Below are 16,173 nucleotides of genomic sequence, written 5' to 3'. Positions count from 1 at the left end.
GGACATTTCCTGTGGCATTGACATTCATCACATAATGAAAACGGTTTAGAAATGTCCAGTTTGTAGCAACAAACAAGCAAAATATAAAAAATACTTGGAGCTTATCAAGGGGAAGAACTCCACATTTAAAACTATTTATATCAATAATGTAGAAGTTATTTCCCCTTTTTGATATCAAACAATACAATTAATTATCAATAATTTATTGACTTATTGGTTAATTTTTTTTACTGATTCATGTTTAGGAACAATAAATATTGTTTAAAGTTTTAACTTGATCAAAGAAATGGTGTGGGAGAAATTAATTGTACAATTATTCACATTTTTAGCCATACCTGTGAATGCTGAAGCATTAATTTCACTTGCTAGTATCAAACAAAATAATGAATAACCAGTAATTTATTGACTAATTTTTTAAAAATGTATTCATGTATTGTCTTTGCCAATGAATAATAGTGCAAAGTTTCAATTTGACGCGACAATGGGAGAAATAATGTGTTCGACATTTTTACCAGACAGACAGTGTATGTTGATTGATATAAGATTTGTCAAAACTAATGGAACCGCTTTATCTAATGTAAACAGTAAGCCCTACTGTAAGTTGTTATTTCAGTTTTATTTATCCCACTATCTAGATAAAGGCAATTTAAAAAGTCCCTTTATTAGGAAATGTATGTACGATTGTTACATGATTTAACTAATGATTTCAAGAGATTATGTTGAATGGCATCAACCACTTGATTACCTAACTGATGGGTTTTAATCCCTAAAGAGACCAGAAAGTTTCAATTTTAGATTTCATTAAAACTAAGTTATGTTTGGTGAGTGCCTAAAGACTGATAACTTCTTCCAGCACCTCCATCCTCCTTAGGCCCACAAAAGAGATTGGACCAGAGCACTAAGAGCATGTTATAAGAGCATGAAGTAGCTCTGCCAAATAATAATGTATAGAATAGCCTGTAATTAAACAGACAGAGTTTATCTTATATTACCACAACAACCCAATATAATCAACACTATGTGTGGCAGTGCAAAACAGCTGAAAAAAAAACAGCACATTATGTTCCAATTGGAACAGAATGCAAATGGGTTTACAGCTCAGCGACAAAAAGCTGGCTAAGTGAAGACCGGAGGATTCCAGCTACCCATCGCCTCAGCGTGGAGCCTCCGGTGGAAACGTCTAGTAGTGGAACTAAATAGGCTAAGTACGAGTAGTGAACCAGGCCCTTGTGGGACCTCCTGGGTGAGCTTTTATTTTTTTTTTATCTCACTCGGGGTAGGGATGGAACAAGCACCCCGCACACCAGTCCAAAAAGTCCACCACGCCATTCCACAAAGGAGGCCGTCATCAGAAACCCGTAGCTGGAGTGGCGGTCCCTGCACGGAACAGTGGCGGTTATTATTATAGAAATATGAGCAAAACTCCCCACAGTCAGTGCTGTTCTCTGCCACTGGTAGCGAGTGGGGTCCAGGAACGGGGACGGTGCGCAGTGTACGCTGCACGGCCCGGTTTTAGCCCATTCAACCAATATGGCTGTCTTAGTGTCTACCCCTGGGAGTCCTCAGACAGGACTCGGGATGGGGAAACCCTTGTCCAGGCCTGGTTGTTGGATAAAAGCCTTTCTAACGGCCAACGGGATAATGGCGCCCGCGTATGCGCAGATTCCCTTCTGGACTTCACTGAAGGCTAAGTGAAGAAGAGAAAATCTTCTAGAATTATGTGAAAAAAATAATACAAATGTATAAAATATAAATATGTTCTCATGTTTGGAGTTTTGAAAGAAAAAAAAAAGAGAGACCATGCAAATGGTTTTTCATAACAATGAGAGCAATGTTAATTTGAATATTTTTAAAGACTGTTGTTCTACCGTACTTACATTTTCAAATGTTTTAATTTGTTCCTTTTGAATTGCTATCAGGTAAAACACATAAATGTCTTCACTTTTTTTAGCTTGCTTTTGTCTGTCATAGAAAAGATACTTAAATGGAAAATAGAACTTATCCTTCAATCAAGATCTTTCAAATGTGACTTCTGTAGCTCTGCTGTGAAGATAAAAATTTAAATTACCATGGTTAACAATAGACCACAATGTCAATAAGGTTAATAAAAGAGAAGAATAATAAAGGTTCACATTTCCCTGAGCTTGAAAAATCAATCTCAATCTCAAACTGGATAAGTTACCATTGTTTTGTAACCAGCCTCATATATCCAGCAGATGCAGAGCAGAGTTCTATTGCATTCCACCCAATTTACCAATCATCTTCATTCTTATTGTGCCAATATTTGTGGAAAGGGATACCCCCAGCTTCAACTTATTGTGAGTGAAGCAACTGGATATGTGAGGCAGACTGGTTTTTCATAGGCCACCCTGTCTGTATTACATAGGCCTGAGTCCAATACTTCAAATATATAGAGATTTTTTCCCTAGAAGAACATCCAAATAAATAATAAAACCATATCAGAGAAATGGGGTAAGTCTTTAACCTAAAGGGTTATGCATACATTTAAAACCTAAGCTTTAAAGATTATATATTTGACATATTTCTCACAACTCTCAATAGCTCATCCTTTGTGGTAGAAGATGAGCACATTTCTCATTTCTTAAGAAAATGAAGATAACTGTGAAGTCCAATCCTCACTTTGAAAGGCCGGCTGCGTACGTGGCATGGGTAGGTTTGGTCAGTTGCAGATAGGTCTGCTTCTTCTCTCAGCTTTTTGTTGGTTCAGCGCTTTTTCACGCTGGCCACTCTCCTTGCATCATATCTAGTGGCTCCGACACTCACAGCTTCATGCCATGAGGAGTGATCGAGAGCTACGGCTTCCCAGCCATGAATGTCAATATCACACTACTTGAAGGAGCTCTTGAGGGTGTCTTTATTGACCCCCCCTGGGTGCACTTTCCTGCACACAGCTCCCCGTACAGAAGTTGTTTGGGAAGGCAACTATCTGGCATGCAGACTACGTGTCCCACCCATCAAAATTGGGACCTTTGGTCTGTGACATGGATACTGTTCATGTTAGACAACTGTAGGCAGTGCTTTTTTTTGTGACGGTACGCACCGGTTTGGCGTACCTGCACCTTTTTCAATGTGGGGAAAAAATTATTACTTTTCTTGTATTTTAATGTTTATTATTAATTTATTAGTAGTTAAAAGTTAGGCAATCTGTCGCTGAGTACCGGCACCTATTGGTTTTACAAAAAAAGCACAGACAGTAGGATTTCAGTATCTGTTATGTGGTCAGACAAATGCACCTTATAAATTTTCCTTAGATAGCGTAGATGTAAAGAGTTAAGCTTTTTAATGTGGCAGTAATATAAGGTCCAGGACTTGTATAAGAGTTAAGGAAGCACTACAGAACTGTAGACTTTGAGTTTTGTGGATATGCTGAGTCCTCTCCATTGCCACACTTGTCCTTGAAGTCTGCTAAAAGCAGCTAGCACTGAAGTCTACCTCACTATCTTGCTTCCCAAATTGACAAACTTTTTAACATTTGCTAGTTTCTGGCCATCTTTAAGAATGTCTGGTTCTATGACAGATTTTTTTTTTTGTAGGAGGTAGGTGCAGCTAATCTGTCTATTATACAATTATGGAGAGGCCAAAATTTGTGCAGGCATTACATTGGCAAAGAGGGACAAGCTCTTTTGAAGGTCACAACTCTAGTCAATTGACAGAAATTATATCAGCATAAGTCAACTGGATCTAGATCTATAATATAATATGAATACAGAGATACCAAAAGTGTTTGAGAAAAAAAAAACACTTAAAACTTTTGACTTACAATTAGGACTTACATCATCTAGATAGGAGTTCTCAACCTGTGAGTCGCGACCCCCTTGGGGGGTCGATTGACGATTTGCGAGGGGTCGCCTAAGCCTCTAAGACCATTGAAAATATGGATTGTTATTGTCTATTCTTCTATTGCTGTATGTGTGTGTGTGGGGGGGGGTCGCAGCAGAGTGGGGGATAGTAAAAAGGGGTCGCCGAGCATAAAAGGTTGAGAACCGCTGATCTAGACACTTCTATACAAATCAATCTAGATCTATAATAATTAATTAAGACTATATCTAGAATCTAGATGATTTGATTTTCTTCTTTGGCCTACACAAGATAGTTCAAGCTCTAAATTTAAAATAGATTAAAATCATTAATTAGAATTAGATCTATCCTATCACTATCATCTAATTCTAGTCATTCTAGTGAATTATACTTATACTTATAGTAATATAGGTAATTATAATGGTCCTTAATGGATAGATTCACCATAGGCGTAGCCAGGGTTGGGTTTTCACTTTCACTTGCATTTGAATTTTTAGTTTTCCTTAATTTTTATTTTTTTTTTTTTTTGCTTTGTTGGCTACGTCAGTACGAGTAAAAAAAAAAGGGGGGGGGTGAGCCAAGATGGGGGACCCTACCCTTACCCACAGCGCAGCGAAGGGGGGACTCCGATGTTAAAACACCCTCTAAAATATAAAAAAAACTAAAGAAAAATTAAATTAAGTCAGTCTAGAGTACTCTAGAGAGTGTAAAGTTATAATTAAAGTCTTGATTTGATTACACCATATTACACTACCCTGTGAGGCTAGTTTGCATTGTAAACATAGAGTTTTACACCTCCATATTCTAAAGATCGTCTTTTTAACCATCATAGAAATATATTATATAGGCCTGTGCAGTATAATTACCTACATATGCTATTCCTAGGGCTAAGTAAGAGAGCGTCTAGTTTGTCAAGTGCTTTTAGCGTTGGTTTTATTCAGACTAGATCTAGGTCCTTGATTAACAATAATATGATTATATTATTTAGCGGCCTCCGAAAGGGGAAATATGCCGCTTCAGCCGCTATAATATTAGTTTTGTGTGGACTTTCTGTCCGCCCGTCTGTTACATTTAAATCTCATATACACTATATTGAACATAATAATTCTTCTTCGTTCTCATTTTTTTTTTTTTTTTTGTGTGGTTGAGTTCAGACGAGTGCGTAGCTACTAGACTATACTGCGATGAACTGCGCAGTGGTTTCCACATCCTGCTTCTCTCATGCCAGAGTCGCTTTTGCGTATGTCCAAAATATATGCTAAATACCTTTATTTCTGACTTACACCGGCAAATGTCGACATTCAGTCATTCACCATGCACTAATTTTGTCTCCATGTACTAATGCTGTCACCATGTACTAATGTTGTCACCATGCACTAATGGTGATTGTTGAATATGTCGGAGATTTATATTTTCTTCTCCGTATTTCAATCGCGCTAAAACGTCACAAGGGTGACGCAACTTTAAATTCGCCTCTCTTTCTGAGAAGATTCGAGTGACCAGTCACTCTGTATAGGAGTTGTTAATGCTGGATAATTTAATGCGGAGATAGATTTAAAGGGCAGTCCGGGATTGAATTTTTTTTTGTGGGCTTTTTTTTTGTTTGTTTGTTTGTTTTTTTAGATATGTTGCTTTAGATTCTAGCGTGAGAAGAATAGATCGATGCTCAATATTATTTACTTTTTTAGTAGGATAATATTCGCATTACGGTTTTATTTTTAAGTTTAGCCAATAAAGAATTTGTCATATTCTTCTATGAATTAAGCATATATCATACTTTATCAATAAAACATTATATGTTAGGCCTATAGGCCTATCTCAGAATCATGGGCGTAGCCGGGGGGGGGGTTGGGGGTTCAAACCCCCCCCCCCCCGAAATGAAATTCCCCCCCCCCCCCCGGATCGGAATTTAGTGAATGATTTTTTGCTTTGATTTTGTTTATTTTAGGTGAGATTTTAATACTAAACCATCAATTGCCCTAGCACAACCAATGGGGTTTTGAGTTTAAAACCCCTTACCAGGGGGTTTTGAGTTTAAAACCCCCTACCAGGGGAGTTCGAGTTTAAAAACCCCTACCAGGGGTTTTGAGTTTAAAACCCCCTAATAGGGGTTTTGAGTTTTAAACCCCCTACTTGGGATTTTTGCAGTTACCCCCCACCCCTCATCTATAAAACAAAACAAAACAAAAATGCTAACGAAAATCCCCTAATTCCAAGAGCACAGTTAAGGGAGATTTTGATTTAAAAACCCCCTCCAAAATTTACAATAAACCCCCGCTTCAATGTAAAAAAAAGTTAATTACGCACTCAAAATGTTATGAGCGTAGCTAAATGGGTTTTGACTTAGTTTTTAGTTTAAACCCCACTTCAGCGGGGTTTGAAGGTAAAAAATTCCTCTTTAATAATAAAAACAAAGCAAATTATACACTCAAAATGTTATGAGTGCAGTCAAAGGGGTTTTGAGTTTAAACTCCCCTCCAGTGGAGTTTGAAGCTAAAAAGTACCTCTTCAATATAAATAAAAGCAGATTACTCACACTAAAATCTATGAATGCAGCCAAAGGGGTTTTGAGTTTAAACCCCCCGCCAGGGGGGTTTGAGGCTAAAAAATACATCTTCAGCGTAAAAAAAAAAGCAAATTACGCACTCAAAATGCTATGAGCGTTGCCAAAAGGGGTTTTGAGTTTAAACCTCCATCCAGAGGGGTTTAATGCTAAAAATACCTCTTCAATATAAAAACAAAAAGCAAATAACACACTAAAATTTATTTGAGCGTAGCCAATCCAATCGGGAGTTTTGATTTTAAACCCCTCTTCTACAGATGGCGTTTGTTTAAAGTTTAAAACCCCTCCAGAAGGTTTTGAGTTTAAGATCCCCCTACAGAGCATTTTGAGGTGGAAAACCCCCAACATATGATTTTGACGATAAAACTTCTCTTTTCGATATAAAATCTAAAGCAAACTACAGTCACTTAATTCCAAGAACGTATTCAAGAGTGGTTACACATTTTTACCAGTGGCAGGGCTCCCTTAATAAACTGCAGTGAATAGTCATCTGCCGAAATTGAAAAACACTAAATGTGGCTCAACAAAGATGGCTAAGACAGATTTTAGGAGTCAGTTATAGAGATCGGGTTTAAATCAAGGAAATCCTATGCCGAACTGGGAGTCGACCCTTTAGTAAGATTGTGAGAGAGCGACGCATGAGGTTTGCGGGACATGTTCTCCGACAAAATGAATTACGCATAAGAAGAGTTGCTATCCTAGTACAACTTGACGCCACTCATTCATTGAGGTCCTCATGGCAGGTGGGAAGAGGCTTCAGATATTACCAGTGACAGATTTTTATGGAAACAGCTTGACGTCAAATGCTCCGAACGGCGCGGTAGGGTCTAAGTCAGTAAGAATAGCACATTAGGTTTTTGAAATAAAACTTTTTAATAGCAGGAAAATGCACTGTAGATACCACAAATTATGCATTTTGTTGGCTTTCAATACCAGAAATAGTGCTTGGCGGCGGGGCTTCGCCCCGCGCTAGCGCTCCCCAGACCCCATTGCTAGTAATGGCAGGGAATCTACAATTTTATGGAAACAGCTTGACGGCAAATGCGCCAAACGGTACGGGAGGGTCTAAGTCAGTAAGAATAGCACATTAGGTTTTTGAAATAAAACTTTTTAATAGCAGGAAAATGCACTGTAGATACCTCAGAATATGCATTTTGTTGGCTTTCAATATCAGAAATAGTGCTTGGCGGCGGGGCTTCGCCCCGCTCTGGGGGAGCTCCTAGCGCTCCCCCAGACCCCCTTGTTAGTATTGGCGGGGAAGGGTTAGGGTTAGGGTTAGGGTTTTTCCACTAACTCATGGAAGAACCTATTCTAGGGCACAATAAACGTCTTCCGAAAGAATGAAGGGTCAGATGCAATAAAGATTATGTACACACACACACACACACACACATAAATACATATATAAAAAAAATTCGCGGGGGGGGGGGGGTCGGGGGGGGGGGAGAAAAAAATCCCCGACCAAATCCCCCCCCCCCCCCCGAAAAAAAATCCTGGCTACGCCCATGCTCAGAATAGAAGCTTTTAAGTAACAGCACGTGTAGGCCCGGCCTATTATGAGCTGTTAAACTTAAGACTAACAATAGCCTACTTTCTAAATAAAAAAAAAAACAATATATAGTTATACAAAACTTACTTCATTAAGAGGATTGATTTCGTATTTATATTGCAACATCTTAAACTTTTTAAAATGACACTTTAAATTACACAAGAGTTCCAGCTGTTACAACTGCATTTTTGTGTGTGCAACACTTCCTTTTGGATTGACACCAGGGGCGGACTGGCTATATGGGCAAACGGGCAAATGCCCGGTGGGCCGGCACAAAATGGGCCGGTCTGGTCGCAACCAAAGAAAATTTTTTTTTTCAATGCAGACAACCTTAAAAAAAATTGACAGCAGTAAGTCACAGATGCCCGAACAAGTTTTCTTGTTGTTGTTGTTTTTTTTTATTAACCTAAATTTTTTAAGCAAAAAATTCAACAAGAATATAAAAAAATGTACACTATACATTGTACGTATTATCATTTGCAAAACGTTAGACCGTACTTTATGCTATGCACGAGCGGCATGGACTTCAACACTGTTTTGATGTCTTCAAGGTTGTGTTTGGTTGTGTTTGGCCTAATCATTTTGCTGGTCGGCCTGGACGTTTGATGGCACTCCCATTTGTCCGATGCATAACTAATATCCGCCGGTGGTCGATTAAGATTTGTTTTACGCCGTCTGCGTCTGTCCTCGGCAGCGGATTTTTTTTTCGGTCTTAAATGTGTATCGCGCGGCCTTGGTGTGTGACCTCCAGCTTAGTATGAAGTCATCAATAACGGAAATTATTATAATAATTATAATAATTTACATAGCGCTGTCACATCCGATTTTTAATGAAAGGAGATTTATATTAATATTTTAAATAATGGGTCATGATATATTCATATACAATTCGAGTTATTGATAATGTATTGGGACGAAGCAAGAGCTTTCACATTAAGTAAGTGCCTCTCTAACTGTTCTGCATTCTCTAATCTTTTAATGGAATGGGTTGAATGAGTCAGCCAGGAAAACCAAAGACTTAGCATAGTTTAAGTTACAGATCAACATACATTGCTATATTGACACATGAAATGCGTAGGACGTAATTATCTTTTTTTTTTTTTTTTTGAAGAAACGTCTGTAATCTATAAGTAATACCAAAAAGTTTCAAACTCATTAAGGCTGCTATTGTAGTGTTTATACTTTCCACACTATATAATAATAATAATAATAATTTTTATAATCCGTAAGGAAATTTGTCAAACAAAAAACATTATAACTATAGAAACCAAAGTGTACATTCACACCAGACTCACTCATAATTTACATGTGACAAAGTTTATACCAGATTGTTCTTATTTAATGATTTGATTGCCAGGGGAACAAAAGAGTGTTTGTGTCTGTTTGTCTTTGCTATCGGTGTCTTGTATCTCTTTTGTGATGGTAAAATCACAAAATCCTGACACAAAGGGTGATTCTTTATTTCGAGGATCTTGTTCAGTGTGTTTAGTCTTCTATAATTCCAACACCAATATACATGTATAAATAAAATTCATTACGTACTCTTACGCAAGCATACATCCAGTTTTCGATACGTTATCAAACTTTATATTTTTGAAGAGAAGTAGGCTTACACCAATAGTATGACAAATGGGCGTAGCCGAGGGGACGGAAGTTCAAACCATCACTTGCCTCAGACCTCTTTGTCTGAAAGGGAAACTTTACTTACTGCCCCAGTGCAGCCAAATTAAGCAAACCACAGTCACCAAATTTCATGAGCGTAGCCGAAATGGTTTTGTGGTTACCCCTCTTCTCAATACAAAAAACTAAAGCAAAACTAAAGTTACCATTTTCTACCAGTCGCTTGACTCCATTAATTAAGTGCAGTGATTAGCAAATTTGGTTTTTTGATTTTTTTAGCGGAAGAGTAGCAAGCTAATTGCACTGTAGATACCTCAGAATGTGCATTTTGTAAAGCTTAAAATAACGGAAATAATGCTTGAATCCGGAGCTTCGCCCTGGACCCCGCTGGGGGAGCTCACAACGCTCCCCTAGACTCCCTAGCTGTCCTTGGTGGTGTGTAGGCCTACTGTCTTTCCACTAATTAAAGGAAGAGAGTATTCTAGGGAAGAAAAAAAAACTTTAAAAGAATGAACGTTTAGAATGTAATGAACATTAATTACACACACACACACACACTCATATATAAAGGCCTATATATTGTTAGACACCTTATTTATATAGTTTAGTTATTTAGCGACGCACCATAGAAGACGCATATTGAACGGGACTAGTGACGTTTGGGATATGTTGGGTTAGAGACCGGAAAATCAGTTAGCGATAGAATACTCCAGGGTAACGACGTGTTTAGTGACAGAGACTTCTACTGTGGCCTTTTATCAGAATAAATATATGTGAAGTTGTTCATCAGTGTTGACTACATCTCTTCACTAGTTAAAACCGATGTTTGTTTGTTTATCTAGCTTGCTGTTCAACTACACGGAATACACCCGAACAATTACACCCAAACGCTTGCAGAGTAATTGGTTGAACTCCAACAGTCATCCATAGTTGACTTCAAGACAGCCTAAACAAGCAACATCACAATATATATATATATATTGCTGAAAGGGGGGGGTAAAAAAATTCCCTCCACACCGAAAAAATCCTGGCTCCGCTCATGATATGACATGCCATGTGTGGGCCGGTTTATATGGTATTGCCCGGGCCGATTTTGATACCTAGTCCGCCCCTGATTGACAACGTTTACATATAGCGCCCCCCCCCTTTTTTTTTTCTCGAATAAGCTGCAGCTGCTTCTCTAAGCAACATTCTTGAGAACAAATCTCATTTACGTGGAAAGTAACTTTTCTTTACAAATTATGTACTATTTACGTGTGTAAAGCTGGTAGAAGCAACCTTTTTTAGCGGCCCCCGTATGGGGAAAAAGCCGCTATTAGGTTTGTGCAAAATGTCCGTCTGTCCGTCTGTCACACTCAGATCTCGAAAACTAGAAGAGATATGAAAAATATTATTTCATCATTAAATCCGGCTTGAAAAGTTTAGGTGCAACGGCTACTTTTGGTTTTCTAAAAGCAAACCGTTTAATTTATAAAATTAATTATGCAAGCGATTTTTTCATAAAAATACACCAATTCTAAAACAATTACGTAAATGTAAGGGAGGCAATGTTACAATATGCTAACAAAGATGGGCAATTTTTGTGTATTTTCAGTATCACTAAGTCAAATATATTTTTAAAATGTACAGGAAATGTTTACAACAAATACAAATAATAGTTAAAGACGTTTTTTCTGGTCAACTAGCTGCTAAAATTAAAATTTCTGTTTGTTTATAAAGGCTAATAATGCACTTTGTATGTAAATATCACGCACATTTTTTTAAATGGACTTTTTATGCAGCGATTTTCGTGCAGTAGCGTAACGTCGCAACATGATCAAGTGCTAAACCAATTCCTTAAACTTTTTTTAAAAATCAGATTTTATTTATTTTTTGTTTAGTGCCCCCATCCGAATAAAAGAAGCTTATTTTTGTGCGTTTTGTCTGTTGGTCGGTCTGTCCGTCACGATTAGATTTAAAAAACTAGAACTCTAAAAGCTATTTAAAATCTGATTTACCCTTTAATGTTCCTCCCATAACATCTCAATAGTTTTAAGTATCTAAAATTGATTGTTGCGGATTTTTTTTGTGCAAAACTAATCAACGCCAACAAATGTTTGTTTGCTCTTCTAACTTATATTACATTCAATTTCCATGCTTAAACGTTGCAAAAACACATTATCAATAATATGTTGTTCCGTTTTTTATGTAAATAGTATATTAATGCTAAATCAAAATCTCTATACTGATTTATATTTCATTAAGTGTAAAAATGTTCCGGATATTGTTTTATAAAACATGAATTATGCCTAATGATTGTTTGAAATCGCATAAGGCTTTTAAAAAAAGTAATTTACTAGAATTGATTACTGAAAATTACTTTTTAGACATTTAATTTTCTTGTAAAACATAACATAGAAGTTTTGTAATCGATAAAGAAAGTTCCGGATTTTGTTTCTTACAAATCGTCGCCAGAAATTTCCGATTTTATTTAAAAATCTACTAACGCCAAATAATTGTTTGAACTCCCTCTTCTAATTAATAAACAAATAATCTTCTCATTTACGAAATAATGTTTTTACGGATTTTTATGAAAAATATTTTAACTCACTACTCTCTTACAGCACATTTAACTTTTTACCTAAAACATTAAAAAATCTAATTATCGTTAATATTATGTTCCGATTTTTAAGGAAAACAGAATCCAAACACCAAAGTAAGGTATGAAAATCTCTCCACGTGGCTGTAGTACATCTAATTTGTATACGAGACCATCCAAAAAATTTAATTAACGGTATTACATTTATCTGAAATTCTCTTTTTCTTTTACTATTTATACAAACATCCGGAACAATCTATTATATAAACTTTTCAATTGTGTTCATACCTAAAAATTATTGCGATGTTTTGAAACGTAAAATAAAGGTTAATCAATTTTTAATAACTTTTAGTTGTTGTTTTTTATATCAAGATAACGGACAGACCGACTGACAGACAAAACGCAAAAACAATGTGGCTTTGATGCTTTTTAAATAATATCTATTAGAACTCAGTGCACCAATGTCTATGAACCCTCGTTAAATATCTCGTGTAAATAAAGACATTTTTTTTAATGGTACCGGTACTAGCCTATTGTGAGGTAATGGAATTTTTTTTCTTTGACGTCATATGAATGGACTCTTTAAATGTAATGTTAAAAGAACGCACTCGGTGCACCAATGTCTATTAACCCTCGAAAAAATTGCTTGTATTAATGAAAACATATTTTAGTCTAACTAAGCCGTGTGACGTAGTGTTTTTTTTTCCTTTGACGTCACATGGAATGAATTCTTTAAATGAAATGCTAAAAGAACGCACTCGGTGCACCAATGTCTATGAACACTCGAGAAATGGCTCGTGTTGATAAAGGTGATTTTTAGTATAGCTAGGCCTTGTGACGTAGTGTTTTTTTTTTCCTTTGACGTCATATGGAATGAATTCTTTAAATGAAATGCTTAAAGAACGCACTCGGTGCACCAAAGTCTATGAACACTCGATAAATGGCTCTTATAGATGAAGGCGATTTTTAGTCTACCTAGGCCGTGTGACGTAGTGTTGTTTTTTTCCCTCTGACGTTATATGGAATTAATTCTTCAAATGAAATGAAAAAAGAACTCGGTATAGTAATGTTTATTAAGCCTCGTTATGTGACTCGCGTTTAAAAAAGGAATGATATCTTGATTTAGATCTAATCTAGATTTTTTAAACTAGATCTAGATTTTTATTACAGTATATCTAGATCTGGATTTATATTCTAATTAAAATTATTTTGGAATCTAGATCTAGAATTTCTAGATCTAGTTTAGACTAAAATAGACTAGATTAAGATGTAGAATTTCAATTTCTAAACTTAAAGTGTAAAAAAAAAGTGTAGATTTTCATTTCCAAACGTTTTGATCAATATTGTAATGTTTTAATATACTAAAACTAATCTACTATTTTTTTTTATTAAATTTAAATTTAAATTTACGGCAAATGAATCTTTGAAACATTATTACTTTTGACCATCGGATGGCTGCCTGGTCGTGCGGTTTGCGCGCTGGACTGTAGTAGTACGTTCAGATTTATGGATGGCCCAGGGTTCAAACCCTGCCCGCTCCCATCCCCCGTCGTCCTGCGGGAGGTTTGGACTAGGAAGTAATTATCTTCAACTCTGAAGGAACATCCGAAACGTGTAAAACATTTTACATCAAAATTAAATCACCTCTTGAATATTATTTGCGAATATGCAGATCCGACAGGGATCCGACTTCGACGGGGGCCGCCTCTGAGTTTGTGTAACACAAACTCTCTTTGTAATCTTGTTTTTTATTTGTCAGTTTATAGAAGTCGGAGTCTTCTATAATTCCAACACTAACTGCTAACACATTTCGGCTATCTGTACGACCACGGTCAACACCACGGACATGTATTCGTACAGTACAACTCATTTGAGCTGGAGGAAATTGTTTTTTTTTTTTTTTTGTGAGCTTCGTAACAGTTTTGTTGCTTGCAGTCGAAGATTCTCGTTCGCGGCTGCTCTTTTTTACAAAGCTTAAATCACCTCACTCTGTCTGTCTGGAAAACGTTAGACGCTATTTCTGCGACACCCAATCTCGGATCAAGCTGAAATTTGCTCAATTATATTCTTTTACCTAACAACACAAGAATAATATAGTAAATTAACTATTGGTAATTAGTTATTTCCTTTTGGTTTGTCGAACAAGGGAAATGAATTACACTTGACTAAAGTGGCGGTATCAGCTGAATTAGTCCCCTTTATAGGTCGCCGCTTTAAAGTAAGTTTGAAACAAACATAATACATAATGATACAATCTTCTACTTTTATAACCACCTAACTAGCAGAGTGGAATAGAACTTAGATTGTCGACCTGAGGCACTAGCGGATCCAGAACTTTGGAGTGGGGGGGGGGGGGGGATTTTTCAAAACCCTAACCCTAACGCCCAGAAAACCCTAACCCTATGCATAAACGTGCATACAGCGTTTTCTTGCATTCTTCACTGCCGAAACACATTCTCCTGACATCTACAGCGGCAGCGCTATAAGTTTCCCTAGTGGGGTTCGGGGCAAAGCATTGTCCTGACATCTACAGCTCATTATTCATGAACGAAGTTCGGGGCGAAGCCCCGAAGCCAAAAGCGTTTTCTTGCATTCTTCAATGCAGAAATTCATTGTCCTGACATCTACAGCTCATTAATCATCAGTGGAATTCGGGGCGAAACCCCGACGCCAAAAGCGTTTTCTTGCATTCTTCACTGCAGAAAAGTATTCTCCTGACCTAAAGCTCATTATTCATACTATTAAAAAAGGACCTTTTGAATAATGGTGTACTTGAAAAATATTCTAATATGAATTTATAGGCCCTTAATACATTACAAATAAAACCGATTTGTTCCTTGAAAAGATATCCCACATATTTAGATTTTGGCTTTGAGCATCACCGCCGAAAAAAAAATATTTGATAAATAATATTCAATAAAACTGAAGTATAAATTGTAAGTTATAGTCCCAAATTTATTTAAATAGAAAAATATCAGATTGAGTAAAGGTTGGGAAAAGGCGACAATGAAAAGATTATTTGGGTTTAGAACTCATCTAAATCATGACTCTTAGGGCCTATACTGAAAAATTTCGTTTGAATTCTAACTTTTCCAATGCAAAGTCTTTCTTAAAATAATTATGATAAATTCATGTGAAATTACATAAACTCTGTCTGGAAATGGGAGGGGCGGTAGAGTAAAAATGATTAATCCTCGCTCCTTTAATAATTTCTGCTAAAGATTGCATTTGGCATTAAAGAATAGGGGTGGGTGGACTCGATATAAGAATTTAATTTATAGTATATATAAATTGTATTAGTGACAGAATTTTTGTGTGTAATTTCTTAACTATAATACAAAAAGAAAAAGTATTAGTTTGTCCTATGGGGGGAATGCGATTGCATGTATCGCCCCTCCCACCTGGAACAACCCTTTTTCATTTAAATTTATTAATGATAAAATTAGAGATTAGAGTGTGGTACGACATATATACAATGGGTTCACATATCAATACGTAGTTTATATTATATAGATATTCAACTAATTTTGTTCACAAACTATGATTCTCCATAAATATAGGACCGCCCCCCCCCCAATCAGAGGGCTAGAGTGGGGGAGGGCAGTACATGAAATTGCCCTCCTCCCAACTCCACCGAATCGGCCAAGATACCAGAAGGGGAGCGACATAATATAAAATGTATATATTAATTGAATTAATTTTGTTCACAAACTATGATTTCTCCCTAAAAGTAGCCCCCCCCCCCCCACTCAAAGGGTTTAGGTGGGAAGGGCAGTAGAGGTATTCGCCCCCCCCCCCCAATCGGAAAACAGGGAACGACATAATGTAAAGATCGGTTAAAATATCAATAACAAGTTTTAAGCATATACATATTTAATTAATTCTGTTAGCAAGCTGTGATTTCTACAAATAAATTGGACCGCCCCGCACTCGAAAGTGTATGGGGGGGGGGGGCGGGATTGATACCATCGCCCCTTTCCCGACCCTACCAAATCGGCCAACATACTAGAGGGGGGGGGGGGCGAAATAATCTAAAAATAGGTT

The 16,173-nt window shown here is 36.9% G+C and overlaps 1 protein-coding gene across 2 annotated transcripts in view; it reads right to left on the bottom strand.

Moving 5' to 3' along the window:
* LOC106057267 (uncharacterized) overlaps positions 1–4,611 on the bottom strand; it is a 119,196-nt gene extending 114,585 nt beyond the window's left edge. The window contains exons 1-2 of one of the 2 annotated variants that reach the window (XM_056020533.1): positions 4,574–4,611; positions 1,878–2,043 (exon numbers count right to left, since the gene is read on the bottom strand). In XM_056020533.1, the coding sequence (XP_055876508.1) occupies positions 1,878–1,879 (2 nt within the window). In that variant the 5' untranslated portion in view covers positions 1,880–2,043; positions 4,574–4,611. Of the gene's footprint in view, positions 1–1,877; positions 2,044–4,263; positions 4,338–4,573 lie in introns of those variants that run through there. The other variant, XM_056020535.1, reaches the window with a different exon arrangement.
* Between the last annotated feature and the right edge of the window lie 11,562 nt (positions 4,612–16,173).

The sequence above is a fragment of the Biomphalaria glabrata genome, chromosome 2, assembly GCF_947242115.1.
Source record: "Biomphalaria glabrata chromosome 2, xgBioGlab47.1, whole genome shotgun sequence".
In the NCBI taxonomy this organism is placed as follows: Eukaryota; Metazoa; Mollusca; class Gastropoda; family Planorbidae; genus Biomphalaria; species Biomphalaria glabrata.
The sequence above is the reverse complement of the archived record's forward strand: the minus strand, read 5'-3'. Positions and strand labels throughout refer to the sequence as shown.